The following is a 20,508-nucleotide window of genomic DNA, read 5'->3' on the forward strand; positions in this document are numbered from 1 at the left end:
TGACCTATTTCCAAGTCGGGAAGAGGCGAAAGCCCCCTTCGCATTCTGGCTAGATTTGCCAGTTATATTTCTAGAGGCCTTGGCGAAAGTGACGCCAAGCGGGGTAGTCTATTCTGAGGTTGCAAGCCAGACAGGAAGGCAGTCCAGCTGTAACTGGGCAAACAGGCTGCACTTGCATGGAGGGCGAGCAATGATTAAAGTCTTTTTGTTCCTCAAAGCAAGTTTCACTGTTTGTAAGGGCCTGTGTACAATTAAGTTACAAATGAGGATATTTAACACTGAAAACAAGAAGGAAATATGGAGATAACAAAATGTAGAGCTGGATGAACACAGCAGGCCAAGCAGCATCTTGGAAGTTCCTCTGACGTTATTTTTTTAATTTATATACAATTGCAGCTGAGTTTGGTAAATGTACCCAAAAGTAGGGGAGCCCAGATGCAGTGGTACAGAGCCTTTGGTGAGACCATGTCTAGAGTATGGTGTTGTTTTGGTCCCATTACTTGGAGGGTTACGCTTGCATTACAGGCAGTTCAGAGCAGGTCTGGCTCAGCTAACCACTGGGATGAAGGGGTTCCTCCTGTGAGGCCCCTGCAGGTCTCTGTCACTGTCTCTTTCTGTGTCTCTGTCTCTCTTCCCCGCCTCCCCAAGATCATGCAAATGAGAAGTGAATGTTCTCTGTCAAATTCCTGGAATAATCGTCATTCCCCCCACCCCCTGGTTATTTCAACATCAGCTTGAGAGGAGTTTCTGCACTAGCTTTGCTTTGGGGACTGGAGCCCTGGTCTGGGTGGGTCTTACTTTAAACTGCTGTCCTTCCTCTTTTACAAGCTGTTTGGCAGGAAGTGCTGACTGACTGGGAGCTAGCTTTCATGTCTGCCCCAAGGCTGATGATGGGAGGATGCTCTGGAATGAGTCCTCTTGTATCTTGACCTCTGCAGATATTTTGATGGAGAAATCTATTAATGGAGTGGTAGGGTCGTGGAATGCATTGCCGGAGACGGTAGTGGAGTTGGCGTCATTAGGGGCATTTAAGGGGCTATTAGATATATGGATGATCGTATAAAGTAGGGGTGGAGGTTAGATAGACCTTAGGTTTAGGGTAGTGTGCTGTTCTGTGTCTGGCTCTGTGTCTGTCTGTCTGTCTCTCTGTCTGTTGCACATCTCTGTCCTCCTCCTCCACCCTTGCCCTCTCCTAATTTGGATGGAAAGCCTTGTGTCAGCCAGCTCTGATTCCACCCCTCTGTTTGTTTGCCTTCATAGCGTACTGTGTATTTCCAGCACTTACGTGTCTTGCAGTCTCTTAATCCACACCCCACCATCCATCATCCATACCCTCCCCCAACCCTGCAGCTTTCTGCTCTGCATTGACTCTACTCCTCCAGCATCTCCCTTGTACCATTCCCATCCAGTCTTCAAATTCCTTTCTGTAGTTTTGCCCGTCCCCATCTCTGCTGTCCAGCACTTCCTGCCTTTTGTCCATCACCTTTCACCTCTACCTTTTTTGAATATTTTTGGTGGCTGTCCCTTCCATTCTCCAGGAATGATATTTTGGGTTTTTCTTTGTTGACCTCTCCTCCCTTTTATAAAGTGTACCTTTTACCTCTCTGACCAAGCTTGGAGCCACTGTTTCTACTAGCTTAGAGATAGTCGGACCTGCCAATGCTGCTGGAGAATCTGAGATAACAAGGTGTAGAGCTGGATGAACACAGCAGGCCAAGGAGCATCAGAGGAGCAGGAAGGCTGACATTTTGGGTCTGGACCCTCATTTCCGAAGAAGCGTCTAGACTCCATGTCAGCTTTTCTGCTCCTCTGATGCTACTTGGCCTTCTGTGTTCATCCAGCTCTACACCTTGTTATCTAGACCTCTCACCTCGTCCCCTCAGTCTCACGTCTGTTTGCTGCCCTTTCTCTCCCCACATCCCCCACACCCAAAATGACATAGGAACAGAACCACGCCATTTAGCCCATCAAGTCGATGATCATAGAACATAGAACAGTACAGTACAGGCCCTTTTGGCCCACGATGTTGTGCTGAACTTTTACCTTCATCTCAGGTCTATCTAACCTCTTCCCCTACCTTATACTATCATCCATATGCCTAGCTAATAGCTGCTTAAATGCCCCAAATGAGGCCAAAACCACTCCCCTCTCCAGCAATGCATTCCGCTAATGCATCGTGGCTGATCTGATAATCATAGAATCTCCACAGGCCAAATGGCCTCTTTCCACACCATCAATTCTGCATGGACCCTCCATAGAACACCCCGCCCCCCCACCCTATCCCTGTAATCCTGCATTTCCCACAGCCAATCTACCCCAAGCTGCAGGTAACAAGGTGTAGAGCTGGATGAACACAGGCCAAGCAGCATCAGAGGAACAGGAAGGCTGACGTTTCAGGCCTAGACCTAACCTGCAGACCTTTGCACTGTGGGAGGAAACCCACGCAGACACAGGGAGAATGTGTGGAGTTTGCACAGGCAGTCACCTGAGGCTGGAATCGAACCTGGGCCCCTGGCACTGTGAGGCAGCAGTGCCAATCACTAATCTTCAGCCTCACTTTCCTGCCTTTTCCCCATAAGCCCTGATTCCCTTCCTGAGTTAAAAAAATCTCTCTATCTCGGCCTGGCCTATACTGAATGACCCAGCCTCGACAGCCCTCTGTGGTGAAGAATTCCACAGATTCACTCCACTCTGGGAGAAGAAATTCCTCCCCATCTCTGTTCAATGGATGACCCCTTTTATTCTGAGATTGCACCCTTTGGTCCTAGACTCTCCCACAACGAGAAACCACCTCTCCACATCTCCCCTGTCCAGTCTTCCTAAGAATCTTGTATGTTTCAATGAGGTTGCCTCGTTGCCATATCATTATGACGAGTGGAAATATCCAAATCAAAATTATTGCAGTGCAAATAAAATTCTGGCTCCACGAGCCGGCTTTGTGTGCTGGGCTTGTGGCTATGGACTTGCATCTAAGGAAGGCTGGGTTGAAATGGTTAGCCCTGATGTTGCACAACACCTTTCTGACTCTGAGCATGATCTCCTGGAAAGCGATAAGCAGGCTGATTATTGGGACCTTTTTAAATTTATAAATACTGCTCATGGGATGAACTCCAGGGAAATGGCCCCCTCTCTATTTCTTCTGTACAATCCTCGTTAGCTCGGAAACTGTGTGTAGGCTCGGAGTCCCGGGTGGGATGATGGAAATGGGATTTAACTGCACAGCTCAGAAGAGGGTACTCTCTCCCTGAAATTGGTGTGCTTCGGTATCCCAGCTCCAGAGGCTTGAATGTGATCCAGTAATAAGAGGGGAGAGTCCACTCTGTCACAGGGGTCGCCAAGACAATGAAGTTTCAAATTGGCACCCCCGTTTTCACATGGATGCAAGAGATTGTGCAGGTTATTTTCGAAGAACAGGGGTTTTCCTTTTCTCTACTACTTATCCCACCCCTAATGGCCTGCTTCTGCTTCAATGTCATTTTGGGTGTTGGGGAGGTGGGGAGAGAAAGGGAAGCAAGCAGACGTGAGACTGAGGGGAGGTGGTGAGAAGAGACAAAATTTCAAGACAGTAGCAAGGAGGAAATTCTGCTCAAAATCTAATACCACCCTCCAGGCTGAAATCAGGAAGCCTGTAAAACAGCTCCCAGATCCTAATCCCATTTGGAACAAAAAAAAACCAGAAGCTTGAAAGAAAAAGTGGACCACAACTGCTTTGGTTGGCACATGTATCAAATCGGAACTATCGAAGGCAGTCACAGAAACTTTCCTTTCACCTAAGAAAATGTTCCAAGGCACGGCACAGAAATGTAAATCATACAGAAAGGGAGGAGCTGGTTAAACTAACACGGTGTGGAGCTGGATGAACATGGCAGGCCAAGCAGCATCAGAGGAGCAGGAAAGCTGACGTTTCAAGTTTAGGACTTCTTCAGAAACGAGTGAGCGCGAGAGGCTGATGGAAATGCTCAGCAAGTCGGTCAGCCAGTTGTGGAGTGGAATAAGAACAGTTCTCCTGGGTGTTCGGGATAGAAAGATGTGATGGTCACAGAAGGTAGCTGTGGAAGGGGACATTTTTTTTTCTGCCTGGCAGTCTGTGATCAGTGGGGTTCCACAAACAGCGATACTGTCATGTGTATGTAAATGATTTGGAAGAAGATGTCAGTGGTCTGGTTAGTGGTCTTGCAGGCGATTATGAAAACGAGACTTGTGGATAGTGAGAGAGGTTGTCAAAGGATACAGCGGGATCTAGATCAGCTGGAAAGTTGGGCAGAGGAAATGGCAGACGGAGTTCAAACTGCACAAATGTGAGGCGATGCATTTTGGAAGGTCACACGTAAGAGAAAAGTGTAATGTGAATGGGGACCCTTAGGAGCATTGATGTACAGAGGGATCTTTGGGGTACAAGACCATAGCTCCCTGAAAGTGGCAGCACAAGTGGGTACAGTGGTAAAGAAGGCATATTGCCATGCTTGCCTATGTCAGTCAAGGTATTGGATAGAAAGGTTGGCGAGTCATGTTGCAGCTGTCTCAAGCTTCAGTGAGGCCCCATTTGGAGTAGTGCATGCAGTTCTGGTCACCACACTATAGGAAGGATGTGGAGGCTTTGGAGAGGGTGGAGAAGAGATTTCCCAGGATGTTGCCTGGATTGGAGTGTATTGGCTATAAGGAGAGGCTGGATAAACTTGGATTGTTTTCACTAGAGCATCAGAGGCTGAGGGCTGACCTGACTCGAGAGGTACAGGTACGTTGGTAGTTGAAGCATTTTCCCAGAGTTGAAACATCAAAAACTGGGAGGCCTGGGCTTAAGGCTAGAAGGATAAAATTGTGAGGAATGTGCTGCCGGGGAGGTGGTAGAAGCAGATACAATAGTAACGTTGAAGAGGCATTTAGAGACATGAACAGGCAGGCAATAGAGGGATTTTCTTTGGACCATGTGCAGGCAGATGGATTAGTTTAGAATGGCATCACACACAGCAGAAACATTGTGGGGTGAAGGGCCAGTTCCTGTGCTGTACTGTTCTATGTTTTTAATGAGGTGGGGAGCAGAGGATTCATCGTTGCAAGGCCCAAGCTGATGTAATTTGTCCCGGCTGGCCAACAAATGGCCCTCTGCTGGAATTTGATTTTGGGGCTGTGTGTGTGTGTGTGTGTGTGTGTGTGTGTGTGTGTGTGTGTGTGAAATGGTTTTGGTGCCAGGCCTGGCGTCTCAGCGCTAAAGAGAAGCATCGCTGCATTGCAATCTCACGAGCTCCGTGCATGCGCAACTTTCAGCCAGTGCCATTTTGCCACGAACGTCGGGTGGTCCTGATTCTTGGCGCTCTCTGTAACAGGTGTGTTCCTGGACTGCTACAGAGAACTCTGGGAGTTAGCCGAACTCTGAGTCGGAGGCGTGGGGGGGGGGGGGGGGTGCAGGGTGGTTGGCATTGGTGGTGGGGGGGCAGGGGCAGGAAACTTGTGATTAGTGTTCGCTTTGATCTGCGGTAAGAGGAACAGCTGTGTGTTTTTTTTTTAAACTTACTTATTTTGGTGGGATGTGGGCACGGCTGGTTAAGCCCCAAATGAGTCAGCTGCTGTGTGCATCCTTGGGGGTGCCGCAACCTCACTGCATTGGGAAGACACTCGGTTGTATTTGCTGACTTGACAAATGGCTGTTACCCTAGAGTTGACCTCTCTGCCCTGGATGGACCCTGAGACCATTGCGGGAGGGAGTGGTTTATTTTTGTGTTCGAGTCTAAAAGGCCTTTTTTTTTTCTTCTTTCAAGCGTTGAAGTGCTTTTGTAAGGATTGTGTGAAGACAAACCAAACTTGTGAGACAGATGGGGCGTGCCTGGCCTCCCTCTCCCGAATTGGGGGTGTTGAGCATGAGATCAGAGTGTGTGTGCGGCCCCAAGACTTGGTTCCACCTATCTACTGTCGGAATAACAAAGAGTATGTGACTACAATCTGCTGTTACAAAGACTTCTGCAACAACCTGGAGCTACCTCCTCCAGAAGGTAGGTTCCCCAGGGAAGCTATCAGTAACTTATTACTGTGTCTGCCCTCGCCCTCGCCCCTGCCCCTGAGCCCAGGGTTCTGGTGACCACATTAATGTTACCGCCACCCCCCCCCCCCCCCCCCCCCCCCCCCCCCCCCCCAAAGCCAACTTCTGCTGCCTCCTCCTTTCCCAAAAATGGCCAGTCCAGGCCCCGTTTACAGAGCTACTGTCTGTCTGGTGCAGTGCCCGCATTTCTCCAGTAGCGGCCTTCCGTACACTCCTTGGACAATTCGTGCCAATTCATGCCTGCTTTTTGCCTCTGGTTTCAACACTGCCTGATGGGCAGGGTCTTGCCAGCCCCCAGTGCCAATGGATCGGTTTAGACCGGGCTAACCATGGCCAATCTGGTGTATTCATTGGCATTTCCAGCAACTGGGCACCAGGGCTTTGAAGTTAAAAGCTGTTCATGTGCTGTTGTTCCTCCCACGCTGGCATCAGGCGTCAACACAGCCAGACTCTGGGCTGGAGGTGTCGGCGCTGTGTGTGTGTGGAACTTTTATGACCCTGAACTCTAGGCATGAAGCACGGGAGTGCAAAACAAGGGCTACTTTGTCGCTGCTCTGGGCTGTCCTGCCAACTGATGCTAGGGTAAGGTATATCATGCGGTCAAGGAAATGTGTTTGAAGCACATAAGGGCCCATCAACATCCAAGTCACGCCTGAGCCTGCTCTGTTTCTTAAGGCTGTGTCCTACGTTACCCAACTCCTCAAACACTCAACCAAGCTTGTTGTTATAACATGCAGAGTGGTATTGGCATGTGGCCGTTCGCAAACTTCTGTCCAGTTGCCTGTTGTTGTGAGACATTTAATTGAGGCCTAGCTAGGCCTGTTTCAGGTTGGTATTTATGCATTACTATTTTGTTTTAAAACAAAGGTGGGCTGCTGGTTTCGCTAACACTCTTTTTTTTAATTTGGCCCTCCCTCGACTACTGGAAGATATGTGCAAGTATGCCTCTGTCTCGCTTCTGTTTTTGGGAATGCTGTGCGCAAACTGGTGGCCGCGTTTGCCTTTGCGCCAACAGCAAGTGCATTTCAAGGTAGTGCATTGGCCCAGAAATATTGTTGTGGCGGGGGGAGACCCCTGAGATGTGTGCTAAATGAAGGGGATTGAAGAAAATAAGACCCACCTTGTTGAAGCATTTCGCCTTGCCACTCATCAGGACAGTTCACAAGAAGACCAATTCGAGGGGGAAGTGGACAGTTGCACAGTGTGAGGATGGAGTACTGATTGGACTCTGGTTGAGGTGTTGCTATAGAAAAATGCACCCTTTAACTGTTGATTGACAATTAATGGCCACGCTTTTTTGTTTAAACTTTAAACCAGGCAAGTTGATGTTGGTTCAGGGCGTTATCCTGAGAAAGGAACCTGAAAATGGCTATCACCCATCTCGAGGTTAAACTGGCACAGTACCCGCATGTTTTTTTGTGCCCTTACTTGAGAAAATTGGCTAGATGTTCTGAAAGTCTGCCTTAGTGCAAACCAAAGTTCTCTGGTCAATTTACCCATTGAGATTCCTACAGGCATGGCCCTAAAGTCCGAGAGGTGTCGAATCTATCTCTGGTTTGGGTGTCTCAACAGGTTGAAGTAAGGGTAGCTGTTTTGTAATGTGACTGTGCAGCAGCGAGGTGAGTAGGGGTTTGCCGCCAGTACGATCCTGCCAGCAAGTGTGGTGTGTGAATTTCAGTGCCCATGTGATGCCAGCTATGTGGGCAGTCTGTCCCAAATGACAGCCTGACTATCAAACAGCATGTCCCGTCGACTGTTTGCAACAAGCAAAGTATTGGGTGTACCCAACTGTCTGCACGTGCAAGGCGCTCAACGTTGCGTGGGCTTCTGCAATTGGACAATATTTGCTGGCTCATCCGGAGTGCGTAAAGGGTTATGCTGGTAACCGAGCTAAGAATATCAGTTGAGCCCGTGGTGTGGCACGTTTGCGCACAGGCGGAAGCTACGTCCCTTCTGAATACACAGGGCCTGTTCTTTTCAGACCGAGAACATGCTCCTATTGCAATTCAACAAATTGTGTGGCAGCCATCCATTGGCTCACTCCTTGAGTCAGCCTGCCTGCTCTTAAAATTTAAACAAAGCCTGACTGTTAACTGTCATTCGCCATCAACGAGTGCATTCTCCATGGCAACACCTTTTTTTAAACCAATCCAATGCATGCCTGCCGACCAACCAGCACGTTCCTCCTTTGCAAAATAAATAAATGATTTATATTTTTATTTTTCTCTTGTTGCCTCCACTGCCCCCCACCCCCCAACTCCTTGCAATCTTTGGAGACCCAAGCCAAGAGTAGGAAATCAAGTTTGCAAGATGGACAACATTGTCTTTGGTGGTCTGTACAGGTGGTTGCTGGGGGTTGTGTGTGTGATGCACATAAAGGTGGTTTCTTTCCCACCCTCCCTATGTGCTCACTAAATTCTCATGGCTGCCAACTCACCCTGGTGCCCTGGGGCAGATTTAAACAGCTGAGGTAATGCAGCACCTGCCGATCCCTAGTCATAAACTGGGCATTGGGGCCAAATTCATGGCAGTGCTGGTTTTTTCTAGAATGTGTTGGGCACCTGGTGCCACCCTCATGGATGGCACACAACAGTCAATTGGTCATGGGTCCTGCCACAAACCTTTGGAGATGGGGAGGGGGTTCCCTGCCAAATTAATAACTTCGGAAGCTTTCTCCACGCATAACGGCTTCAGAGAAGAGAACTGGGGCAGGATTAGTGAAATTACATTTGTTGCCCACTTCCCACCCTTTTTTTTCTGAAAGCTCATTGCTAGTTTTGATATTTAACTCTTAGCCCTGTGGGTGAGGGTGAGTGAGTGGTGGGTGACTCAGTGGTGAAGGTGAGGGGCGGGATGGGCAACACAAGCCACCCTCTGCCACACACTCCCGATTTTGCTTCAGTTGGATCTACTGCTCCAAGGCTGCCATTTTGAGGTGGCGCCTCTGGGCTTGAGCTGCGTGTGCGCAAATGGCAAAGCGGCTTGTATCGAGGGAATTTTCTTATTGCCCCGTGGCGATGGCTGAAGCTTCTCTTGAGCCTCCAATACTTCACAAGGATGGCATGTGGCGCTTGGCATTGTTGACCATCCAACTGTGGGCATTTACTGGCATTGTACAGCTTTGGTGGGGGTCCACCCATCTTCAGTTAGCACTTCTTTTATTTCCTCTTGAACATCAAGTGGCATCATGGATTTGAGGGGTAAGTATGTGAAGTCAGTGCCGTGCTCCTCTGCACCCACCTCTTTGTTTTGGACAATTGCTTTCCAACCTCTTGTGCCACTCGGGGTGGCACAACCACCTGGTACTGCTCTTGACATTTAAGAGGGGAGACGGTGAGCATTTTGTTTTGACTTTGGGCAGTGCCACCGTCCAAACTGAGGACTGTGTCGCCATGGGTGAGTGGCATGATGGAAGGTTGAGATTGGCATCGTTCTCCTGGGACTTGGATGGTGTTGAGTCCTAATGCAAGAGTGTCACCCCCATGTTTGTTTATTTTCAATTTAGTTCAGCGTTAGTGGGAAATTTGAAGTTTAGAATGCTGTGTGGGTGGCCATTTTGAAAAGTTAGTAACTGTGGGCGTTTTGATTTGAATTAACTGCTGCCTCTTCTCGCTCTCTTTCTTTTTGTCCCCGACACCAGGTCCAACAGATGATGCATTTGATGGTTGGGGCCCTGTGGAGCTAGCCGCGGTGATCGCTGGCCCAGTGTTTCTCCTGTGTGTGCTGTTGATGGTGACGGTTTTCCTGTGCCATTACCACCACCAGCGGGTCTACCATGACCGTAACCAGCTCGATATGGAGGAGCCATCGTGCGACCACATGTACATCTCGGAGGGGAAGTCCTTGAAGGACCTCATGTTCGATATGACCACTTCGGGATCGGGATCCGGTAGGGCTCTGGGTTAGCCAGGGTTGCAGTGGGAGGGTAACGGGTGATTGGAGGGCGAGCAATGCGTTGAATCAAGGACCTTGCCTGGCCCACCCCTCTCGACCCCTTTTTCCCCCCCCTCTCCCTCTAACTGGCTTTGTCTAGGATTAAGGTGTTTGCGTCATCAACTGCCCGTTAGAGGCGCCATTGCAGCGCGCCCCCCACCCCCTCCCTGGTGGCCTGCGACCCGTGACTCCCTGTTCATTGAAGACCACCATGTGTTTCGGCTCCTCCTGAAGGTGCTGACTCTTTCTTGGAGTTGCTCTAACTGACTGTGGCCTCTAGGAGGCGCCATTGCTGTTGGCAGTGCTGTTCTGCACATGCTCCCTGCTGCGCTGCCCACACATTCTCCCATCATGCCCCTGCTCTGTGGAGTCACATGGCAGTGATCTGGATCTGCATCTGGAAAACCAGAGGGTGTGTTGCCTGACTGGAGATGGCATCTTTTGGGGCATTAACCCAAAGATTTGTGTGCATTTTGGGCCCAATGTCCAAGATCCCCCTGGTGCTCATTGGAGATACATCTCAACTCCTCCTCAAGTCTCTTGGCACATTACTCATCTCCCCGCCACCCCCCCCCCCCCCCCAAAACAGAAGGGATGGGAAAAATATTGGTGATGGGCAGAGTTGCCCAGTTACTGCCAGCATCCTTCAGAAGTAGCTTCCCCGTGTGGCACTGCAGGAGTATTTTGACAGCTCTGCCTGCTGAAATGGCAAGGTCTGGCCTGGGAATCAATGGGCAATGATTTGTTCTCCCTGCAGGCCTGCCGCTGTTTGTGCGACGGACCATCGCCAGGACCATCGTCCTCCAAGAAATAATTGGCAAAGGTCGCTTTGGCGAAGTGTGGCGAGGTAAATGGCGAGGTGGTGACATTGCTGTCAAAATCTTCTCCTCCCGGGAAGAGCGCTCGTGGTTCAGAGAGGCAGAGATCTACCAGACCGTCATGTTGCGTCACGAAAATATTTTGGGATTCATCGCTGCAGACAATAAAGGTATGGCAGCCATTTTGTTTTTGTTTTGCATGCCGTTCTTGGCCGAATGACCCAGTTTGTGTGTGAAGTGTAAACCTCCTCGACGATGCCCCAAATGAAATGGAGCAGCTGATCTTGAGATCTGTGGCACTGTCTGAAGTGCCAACTGGCATCCAGTGTGCCTTTGGAATGTTCTTGCGCTGCCACTTTGGGATGGCAGTTAGGTTTTGCGGGAGGAGTGTGGGGGGGAACGTGCAACCACTTCCATTTTGTTCAATGGATCCAACTGGTGTCTGAACAAGTTTTTACAAAATAATGTGATTCAATCCATTAATAGTCCAAGCATGCGAGTTTAAACAAAAACAGCAACTTGCATTGTTATAGCGCCTCTCCCGAAAGCAGCAAACTGTTTCGCTCGAAGAAAGATGACCTGACCCAGAATTTGAAAGTGTGCCATATTCCAGTGCATTTGGGAAGAGTGACTGAAATCTTGGTCCAATAAGTGTGGTTTTTAGAGGTGCCTTTAAGGGAGAGTGAAGAATTTTTTTTGTTAAAGGGAGGGCATTCCAGAGCAAGGGCCCTCGGGAACTCTGGAGCCTGGGGCCTCGGCATCTGAAGACAGTGGGCCAAAGTTTTGAAAGCTGGGTTTCTATTTGACATCCGGCTGACCAATCCGGCTTGACAGACCAGAATAATGTTCCCTTCCTGTAACTCCTATGATTTATGTGGCCATTCTGTGAATTGAGAGTTTTCTGCCTCAGTCGCTGCAAAGAACGCTCGCTTTCTTGTATCAGTTTTATTTTTACGTTGCTTTGCTGTTGTAAACCTCTTTCTTTTTGCCCAAATGTTTTTGTGCTCCAGATAATGGGACGTGGACTCAGTTGTGGTTGGTGTCTGCCTCAGTCGCTACAAAGAACGCTCGCTTTCTTGTATCAGTTTTATTTTTACGTTGCTTTGCTGTTGTAAACCTCTTTCTTTTTGCCCAAATGTTTTTGTGCTCCAGATAATGGGACGTGGACTCAGTTGTGGTTAGTGTCTGACTACCACGAGCACGGCTCTCTCTTCGACTACCTGAACAGGTATACAGTCACTGTTGAAGGCCTGATCAAGTTGGCACTCTCTGCCGTCAGTGGGTTGGCGCACCTGCATATGGAGATCGTGGGCACTCAGGGTAAGGCAAGGCAAAGTCGTTCTCTCTTAATGTAAAAATAGCCAGGAATACTGGAGCTGTGTCGCAGCTCCCACCTGATTCTGTACAATCTCTTTGTGTGTGGTGCGATCTGCCTGTGCTGCGTGCAAAACAAAACTTTTCACTGTACTTGGGTATATGTGACAACAATAAATTAAATCGCATCAAAAACAAGGAACACTCCCTGTCTTGAATCTGTGTTTTCTGGCTGAGCACATTTTAACCACAACAGCAAAAATCTATTACTCTCTACCATTTTTTTTCTAAACCAACTCAAAGCTTCAGCCCTCTGGTGGGGAATCCAACACATTCCCAACCCCGTGAGTGAAAGAATTTCTCATTGTCTCAGACTGAATTGGCACCTTCCCAATCCACACACCTTTTTATTTTTAAATTGAGCCCCCTGTTTTCAGACTATGGTTGCCAGGTGACTGGCCTGTGGCATTGCAGCCAAGCTGGATGTTGGCACAACTCCCTCATGAAGCGGGCACCTTTGCAATGCCACTTCTCTCCCGCTGGTTCCCTGGGTTCTGTACATTGTCCATGTGCAACAGGATAACAAAAGGTGACAGCGGGCTGGAAAATTAGTTCTCCCAAAGAAGGGTACCTGTCAAGCTCCATCAGATCCGAGGGAGGGCACAGGAAGCGGGTCACGCCACTTCTACAAAGAAACAATTCCAGCCCGTCCTGTGGTGACTGGCAGGCAAGCTGGGTGAGCAACTTTTCAAGACGCAGGTTTAAATCCTCTGCAAATCGAGGGATTAAATTGTTTTCCACTCCCTCTTGCACAGGAATGCAATTACGCAACAGGAAGCATTCACGCTCTTAAGCTGCTTTGCTTGGGTTGGATAGAACGTGGGAACTTGCAGCCACAGGAAATAACATTTCGAGGGAAGGCTAGACTCTAAGCTCCGTGCGAAAGGGGGTACACAGTTAAGTTGAAGTCCTACAGCACCAGATTATAGTCCGACAGGTTTATTTTGAAATCACGAGCTTTCGGAGCGCTGCTCCTTTTTGTCCATTGGCCTCAAGCCTTCAGCCACATCCAACTCCTGTCTCCACTCGTGGACTTGGGCTTGTACAGGAGGATGGAATACGATCACTTCTCAGTTGAAAACCAAAAAAATGCTGGAAATCACAGCGAGTCAAGCAGCGTCCACAGGGTGGGGGGGATGGTGAGGTGGGGGGGAGGGGAGAGAAAGAGAGAGAGAACTATTGTTTTGAGTCGAGCTGTTAGCTTATGCCTGACCCACTGTGATTTCCAGCATTTCTTAAAATTTTGGTTCTGTTTTTAGTACAGATTCCAGCATCTGCAGTAACTTTTCACTTCACCATTGCTTACGTTGTCTGGGCTCTGGGATTCCCTCCCTTTTTATTTATTGACCAAGCTCCTTGACCGAGCCTCTGCTCCCTTCTCCTATTTATCCGCACCAAGCTGCGTGCGGTCTTGTCTGAAAACTAAATTGTTGGTCCCATCAGGTGATCAAGCAACATTTGTGGGAGAATTCCCAAGCTTTTAGCATCTGTTACTGTTTCGAAAACAAAAGGTTCCCCCCCCCGCCCCCACCTTCCTTTTTCTCTCTCTCTCTCTCTCTCGCGCGCTCTCTCAATTCGCTCCAAAGTTCCTGTCCCGTTCACCAGGTCGGTGAGATGTCACCTCCCTACGATCACGTGCCAGGGATTTGGCCTCATTTGGAAGAGGGAACGTTGTGCATTATGTCAAGGCCGTTGCACAGGCTGTGTCATGATGAAGGGACAGTCACGCACAGAGACCCCCGATCCCTGCAAGCTCCTGATTTGCTAAATGAGATCCCTGCCCTGGTCGGTGGTGGTGGGGGTGGGGGGGGGGGGGGGGGGGGTGTGGCGGTGTGGTAGCTTGGGTACAGACTTGAGCTAGGACTTGCTTTGGCCCAGTGGGTGGATGTCAGGGCGAGTTGGGCATATCTTGGAGCTTTGGCAGATTGGGTGTTGGTGGCACTTTATAGTTTGCCTGGGCTGGTGCGGTAACGCTCGCATGTTTACCCACAAGCTGTTTTATAGTTTGGAGCAATGGAGAGTGATGACAGAAGCTCCAGTGTAGCTGAGCTGGCATCTTCTGCTCCTACTGCCCCCTGTTGGAATGTGTGGGAATGCCACTGGTTTGACTGTGTTTCTAAACACACCCTTCCTTGTCCATCAATTCCTGGAGTGGAAATTTACCTTCTAGCTCAGAGGTGGGGACACTACCCACTGTCAGAAGACCTTGGATAGAGATGTCCACAAGTGTTTATTGGCTGGAAGCATTTTGGGGGAAAAAAACAACAAAAATTACAAGTGCTGGAAATGCTTGATAACATTTGAGAGCATTGCCTTTTTGAATCTTTATCAAAACATTGGGCAGAATGACTGACTGACTTCTGTTGGGTCCCACGGAGTGTGTTCATTGGGTGCTTTCTGCTGTGCGTGTGATCCCATGTCGCCTTGTATCCTTGCAGGCAAACCTGGCATTGCCCACCGAGACCTGAAGAGCAAAAACATCCTGGTGAAGAAGAATGGCACGTGTGCCATTGCTGACCTGGGCCTCGCCGTTCGGCATGACTCGCTGACCGACACCATCGACATTGCTCCCAATCAGAGAGTGGGCACAAAACGGTACCAGCTCCTTCACCCCCTCACCCCCCCCAGTTCCCCCCCCCCCCCCAAAAAAAAATCCCTGTGAGCCCAGCACCCATTTTGGCCCTTCGAGCCTGCTCTGCCATGTCATAGGATCATGGCTGCACATCCAACTCCCCTGTTCCCACTTTCTTCCCCCACATCCTTTGATCTCTTTTATCTTTAAGAACGCTATCAAACTCCTTTTTTTTTCTGAAAATATGTTTTGGCCTTCGTTGCTTTCTGTGGTAGAGAATTCCACACGTATTTTTGGGTGAAGACATTTCTCCTTGCATGCACGAGTCTCTGGCTTTCTTTTGTTCTGATTCGAAGGCTGTGATTTTTGAAAGCGGATGGTCTGTCAGGGGTAAAGTGTTGGTTTAAACCAATCGAGTTGTTTAAATTGCAGCCTGGAGTCCAGGAGATGAAAGCACTCGTGTTAGGAGTGGCATTTTGTATTGAATGTTTCAATAAGCCTGACCTGTGGCAAGCTAACAGTTGTGTTCTTCCATTTTTTTTTTTGGTTTTGACTGTAAGGAGCTTATTTAGCTTTACTCATCCTTTTTTTTCCCTTAACATACTTGGAACTAACTGTAAAAGCTTCTATATCTTCCCTGCAATTTTACTCATACTCTATTTGCTTACTATTGTTTGGACATTTGCCTTCAGCTCACTTCCGAAATGCACCCAATCCTCGGGCTTGCTGCTTCCCCCACCACCACCACCACCCCCCTCCTCCCCCGGAAGTGTTATGCCTTCTCTTTTTGGAGTTGATGATATCCCTAAGCCATGGTTTAGTCTCATTATTGTATATCAGTAGTGAAATTTGTGCTTATATCCTCGTAACTCCCTCCCTTTAGATACTGGAGCCATGCCCTTTTTTAGGGAGGGCAGTCTGCCACCTTTACCTGGTCTAGTCTACATGTGACATCAGAAGCTCTTCCTCCCACCCGGTGTTGTTGGGGTGCTACGTGAGGACAAGGAGGATTCTGTCTTAGTTTTTGTTGTGGGAAGGGGATATGAGGTGGGGAAACACAAGAGATGCGGTTGAGAGAATTTTCGACCACTGACCTTGACACCCTCGTCTGCTCCACGCTCCCCACTAGCCCCGCCACCCCCAGCACCTTTCCCTGTAACCGCAGGAAGTGCTACACCTCCACCCCCCCCCCCCCACCCCCACCATCCCCCCCAGTCACCTCCATTCAAGGCGCTAAATAAACCTTTCACGTCAGACAGAGGTTCACCTGCACGTCCGTCAATATGGTCTGTTGTACCTGATGTGGCCTCCTCTACATCAGTGAGACCAAGCGGAGGCTTGGAGGCCGCTTTGTAAAGCACCTGCGCTCTGTTCGTGACAAATCTCAACACCTTCCAGTCATGAACCATTTCAACTCCCCCTCCCACTCCCTGGGTGACATGTCCATCCTGGGCCTCCTCCAGTGTCACAATGACGTCACCCAGAAACTAGAGGAACAGCACCTCATATTCTGCCTCAGGAGCCTACAGCCCAATCCTCTCAATGTGGATTTTACCAGTTTCAAAATCTCCCCACCCCTGGCCTCATCCCATGACCAACCCTTCCTCCCATCCCCGCTTCCTCGACCTGACACAACCTGTCCATCTCACCCGAAACATCAGCTTTCCTGCTCTTCTGATGCTGCTTGGCCTGCTGTGTCCATCCAGCTCTACACCTTGTTTCCTCGGATTCTCCAGCATCGGCAGCTCCTTCTATCTTTCTGATGATCCTTTGTTGTTGATCTCCTTGGAAAGACGAGAGTGATCTGTTTTAGCTCGACATTGACCTTTTTTGCTTTCAGTCTGGTTTTAATCTCTGTTCTCTGTAGTTTTTTTTTAAGAGCATGTCTCTGTTTTTCTCTCTGAAGCTACATGGCCCCTGAAGTACTGGACGAGACTATCAATATGCAACACTTTGATTCCTTCAAGTGTGCTGACATTTACGCTCTGGGGCTGGTGTATTGGGAGATTGCTCGAAGATGCTCTGCAGGAGGTACTGAGCTGTTACCAGATGTTGCTGTTCCTTCCACATGTTCTGTACATCCACCCAGACACCCCCTCTTCTCTCTTCTCCCCCCCGGCCCACCCAACCCACTGTGTACTTTAGTATCTGCACAGTGAGCTCTTGGCTTCACAATGCTATGGTTTTGTTCAACATGAATCAAGTATTAAGGCTCCAACGCTCACTTTTTTGAAGCACAGGAAAAAGGCTATTCGGCCCCTTGAGTCTGTTCCATCCTTCAAACGGATCACCAGGTGATCTCTACCTACCCACCTCTGTTCAGTAACCCTTCCTTCTTTTTTAATCCCCCTTTCACCCCAGCAGAATTTAATCTAAGTAGGGTGCCGTTCTTTTTGGTCTTCCACTTCCAGTGCCCTGAGGTACCCTCTTCTGTACTGGCATTTCTGGCTGGCATGAAGTTGCCAACACTTCAGGGATTGGAGGTTTACCTGCCATATGCTGCTGGGGTGCTGAAAAGACTTTATCATTGAATCACGTAGCACAAAAAACAAACCCTTCAGTCCAACCCGTCCATTTCAACTAAGTCTCCCAATCTGAACCAGTCCCATTTGCCATCATTTGGCCCATATCCTTCATGTCCCCATCCAGATGCCTTTTAAATGCTGTAACTGTACCAGCCTCCACCACTTCCTCTGGCAGCTCATTCCATACACGCACCACCCTCTGTGTGAAAAAGCTTCCCCTCTCACCTTAAACCTATGCCCCCTAGTTTTGGACTCCCCTACCCTGGGGGAGCGACCTTGACTATTCACCCTCTCCATGCCCCTCATGATTTTATAAACCTCTATAACGGCACCCTGTTTGAAAACATTCGATGCTGGGATTGGGGACTGTTGAGGTGGTGGGAGAAGTGGAAAAGGCTGTCTTCCTGGACAGACGTGATTTGATCCAATTGGGTTCACCTATGGGCGGCAGTGCATTGAGGAAATGGACCAATTACAGGAGTATGGAATCAGGGTGGTCTGGGGTGGCCGGTCATGTGATAAAGCCTCTGGGAATCTGGCCAGTCAGAGTTGGTGACCCAAGCTGGTGCAGGGGATGGAATGGGTGAGTACCAGGACGGTGGCAAAGATGGTCATTATCTGTGCTGGTGTGCACTTTCTTCCTTCGCTGAAGATGCCAACTCGCTCACTGTTGTCCATGTGGCAATTTTCCACATCTGAATTTTGATGGATGACGGGGATTTTCCTGTCTTTGCTTGCAAGAATTGTTCTTGTTTATGTTCCTTTTGCAAAATGTTGGTGCTTTTGAGTTTTTCTTTTGGTCTTAATCCTTTCCAATTATATTAAGGTGGTGAACTATTTTACAACATGTTTAATCTTTGCTCCTAGGACTCCATGAGGATTATCAGCTGCCCTACTTTGACCTCGTGCCCTCCGACCCCTCCATAGAGGAAATGAGGAAGGTTGTTTGTGAACAGAACCTGAGGCCAAATGTTCCCACTGTTTGGCACACTAACGAGGTAAGTCTGGAGTTGATTGCCGGAATAGGGGTAGGCCCTTCAGCCCCTCAAACCTGTTCTGCCATTCAACGAGATCATGGCTGATCTGTGGCCTAACTCCATAGATTGCCTTAGGGTAGCACATAGCTCGGTAGTTCGCATTGCTACCTCACAGCACCAGGGACCCAGGTTCAATTCCACCCTCTGGCGACCTGTGTGGAGTTTGCACGTTCTCCCTGTGTCTCCGTGGGTTCCCTAACACAGTCCAAAGATGTGCAGGTTAGGTGGATTGGCCATGGGGAACTGCAAAGTTACGGGGACCAGGTAGGGTCTGGGTGGGATGTTCTATAGAGGATTGATGTGGACTCGATGGGCCGAATGGCCTGCTTCTACACTGAATTCTGTCTGCTTTTGGCCTGTAATTCTTATACTTTTTTTGGTTCGACAAAATTTTATCTGTCTCTAATTTGGAATTAGCAACTGATCCTTTTTAGTTGCGTGGTGGTATATTGCTGAAAAACGAGACAGATTGTTGGAGCTCTTTCAGTTTGGCCCTCATCAGAACAGAATTGCAAGAAAACCAAATCTTAAGGGGCACAACAATTGATACCATAACAGGAAGCTAGGTTGGCAAGTGGACTTGACAAGGGAGAATGTTCAAAGAGGTGACCCTGGCTAACTTTTTTTTCCCCGTTAAGAAGGCTCTGCTGTCCTTTTAAATGCCTTAGTTTCTGCGAAGGAGCCATTGATGTTGGTATTTGTTTATGCAGCCTGTGGCTTAAATTCACTGACGAGACACAAATTATTACAGCCTAGCAGCAGGCCAGTGGAATGCGGTAACCAGGAAGGTGATGGCCTAGTGGTGCTATTGCTAGACCAGGTGACATTCTGGGGATCTGGGTTCGAATCCTTCTACAGTGCAATTTGAATTCACTAAAAATCTGGAATTCCAAGTCTAATGACTGTGAACCCGTTGTCAATTGTTTTTTTCAAAAAAAACCCATCTGGTTCACTAATGTCACTTTTAGAGAAGGACACTGTCATCCTTCCCCTGTCTGGCCTACATGTGACTCCAGACCAGCACTCAATGGGGTTGACTCTTAAAAGCCCTCAGGGATGGGGCGATAAATTCTGGTGTAGCCACCGATGCCCACATGCTGTGAATGAACGAGGCGGGGTGGGGACTGTGCAGTCTTCTGTGGGCATGTAGGTGGCATGGTTGGGACTGCCTTCCAGGTAAGACCCTGTCTGTCCCCTTTTGTGTATATGAAAGATCCCTGCAGCACTGTTTAGAAGGGGAGAGCTTCCCAGCTCCTTTTGTCCTGCCCAATATTTATCCCCTGACCATCGTCGCAAAGAACAGATTCTCTGCCCGTGATGTGGAGAGGTTTTCCTGAGTTCGGATGAGCTCCTGTGACTCCCCTGCATTGCCCTCCCCCATGACCTTACCTTCAGAATTTTGATGTGGAACTGGTTGGAGATCTAGTCTCTTTCCCAGGTACCTCATCCAGGAGACCCGAAGGGAAAGTGTGGAAGGTTCTCCCTTTTGGGACTGAGGGAGTGGGAGGGTTACCTCTTGGCCTTATATGCAATGAAAGCTTCTCACTTCTATTGTCTTCCACCTCTTTCCACACCCCCCCCCCAACCCAATCCTCAAACCTTGGCCCACCAGGCGTTGCGAGTCATGACCAAGATCATGCGGGAGTGTTGGTATGCCAACGGGGCTGCCAGGTTGACGGCTCTACGCATCAAGAAAGCATTGTCTCAGCTTAGCATTCAAGAGGATGTGAAGATCTAAGGAGAGAGGGGGAGAGAGCGTGTGAACGAAGCAGGGAAGCATGGCATTGTGGATGCAAACCTACACCACCTGCCACTTTAGCTGCAGAGCAACGTCTACCTCACTACACAAGGAGCCAATCCTGCGGCAGTGTTGACTGTTGTATTTGGGGTAAGGGGGGTGCTGGTGTGGCGGGAGGGAATGAAACAGGGTGGTGGGGGGTTGGGGGGGCGTGGTCCTGATTCTTCAGGAAAGCAGAAGCAAAGTGAAAAATTCTGGTAAGTATTATGGATTAAATTTTAAAAGCAAACTACCACTTTCCATCACTTGGAATGGACAAAATGGCTTCCTGGCAACCATGATTTTTAAGAATTGGTAGCTGCTTGCTTGTCTTTTCAGAAAACAATGATTGTATTTGATTTCGTTTTGAAATTGCAATATGTTCCTTGACCAACCCACCCCCACCCCCTCAAGTTGTGATATTGTTTAAATTTTGTT

The 20,508-nt window shown here is 48.9% G+C and overlaps 1 protein-coding gene across 2 annotated transcripts in view; it reads left to right on the top strand.

Annotated features, from left to right (window-relative positions):
- Positions 1-20,215, top strand: part of LOC125448263 (activin receptor type-1B-like) — a 49,159-nt gene extending 28,944 nt beyond the window's left edge. The window contains exons 2-9 of one of the 2 annotated variants that reach the window (XM_048523418.2): positions 5,757-5,987; positions 9,675-9,923; positions 10,725-10,955; positions 11,938-12,105; positions 14,598-14,754; positions 16,638-16,762; positions 18,124-18,254; positions 19,906-20,215. In XM_048523418.2, coding sequence (XP_048379375.1) covers positions 5,757-5,987; positions 9,675-9,923; positions 10,725-10,955; positions 11,938-12,105; positions 14,598-14,754; positions 16,638-16,762; positions 18,124-18,254; positions 19,906-20,031 — 1,418 coding nt within the window. In that variant the 3' untranslated portion in view covers positions 20,032-20,215. The remainder of the gene's footprint in view (positions 1-5,756; positions 5,988-9,674; positions 9,924-10,724; positions 10,956-11,937; positions 12,106-14,597; positions 14,755-16,637; positions 16,763-18,123; positions 18,255-19,905) is intronic. The other variant, XM_048523419.2, reaches the window with a different exon arrangement.
- The last annotated feature ends 293 nt before the right edge of the window (positions 20,216-20,508 follow it).

The sequence above is a fragment of the Stegostoma tigrinum genome, chromosome X (genome assembly GCF_030684315.1).
Source record: "Stegostoma tigrinum isolate sSteTig4 chromosome X, sSteTig4.hap1, whole genome shotgun sequence".
NCBI lineage: Eukaryota > Metazoa > Chordata > Chondrichthyes > Orectolobiformes > Stegostomatidae > Stegostoma > Stegostoma tigrinum.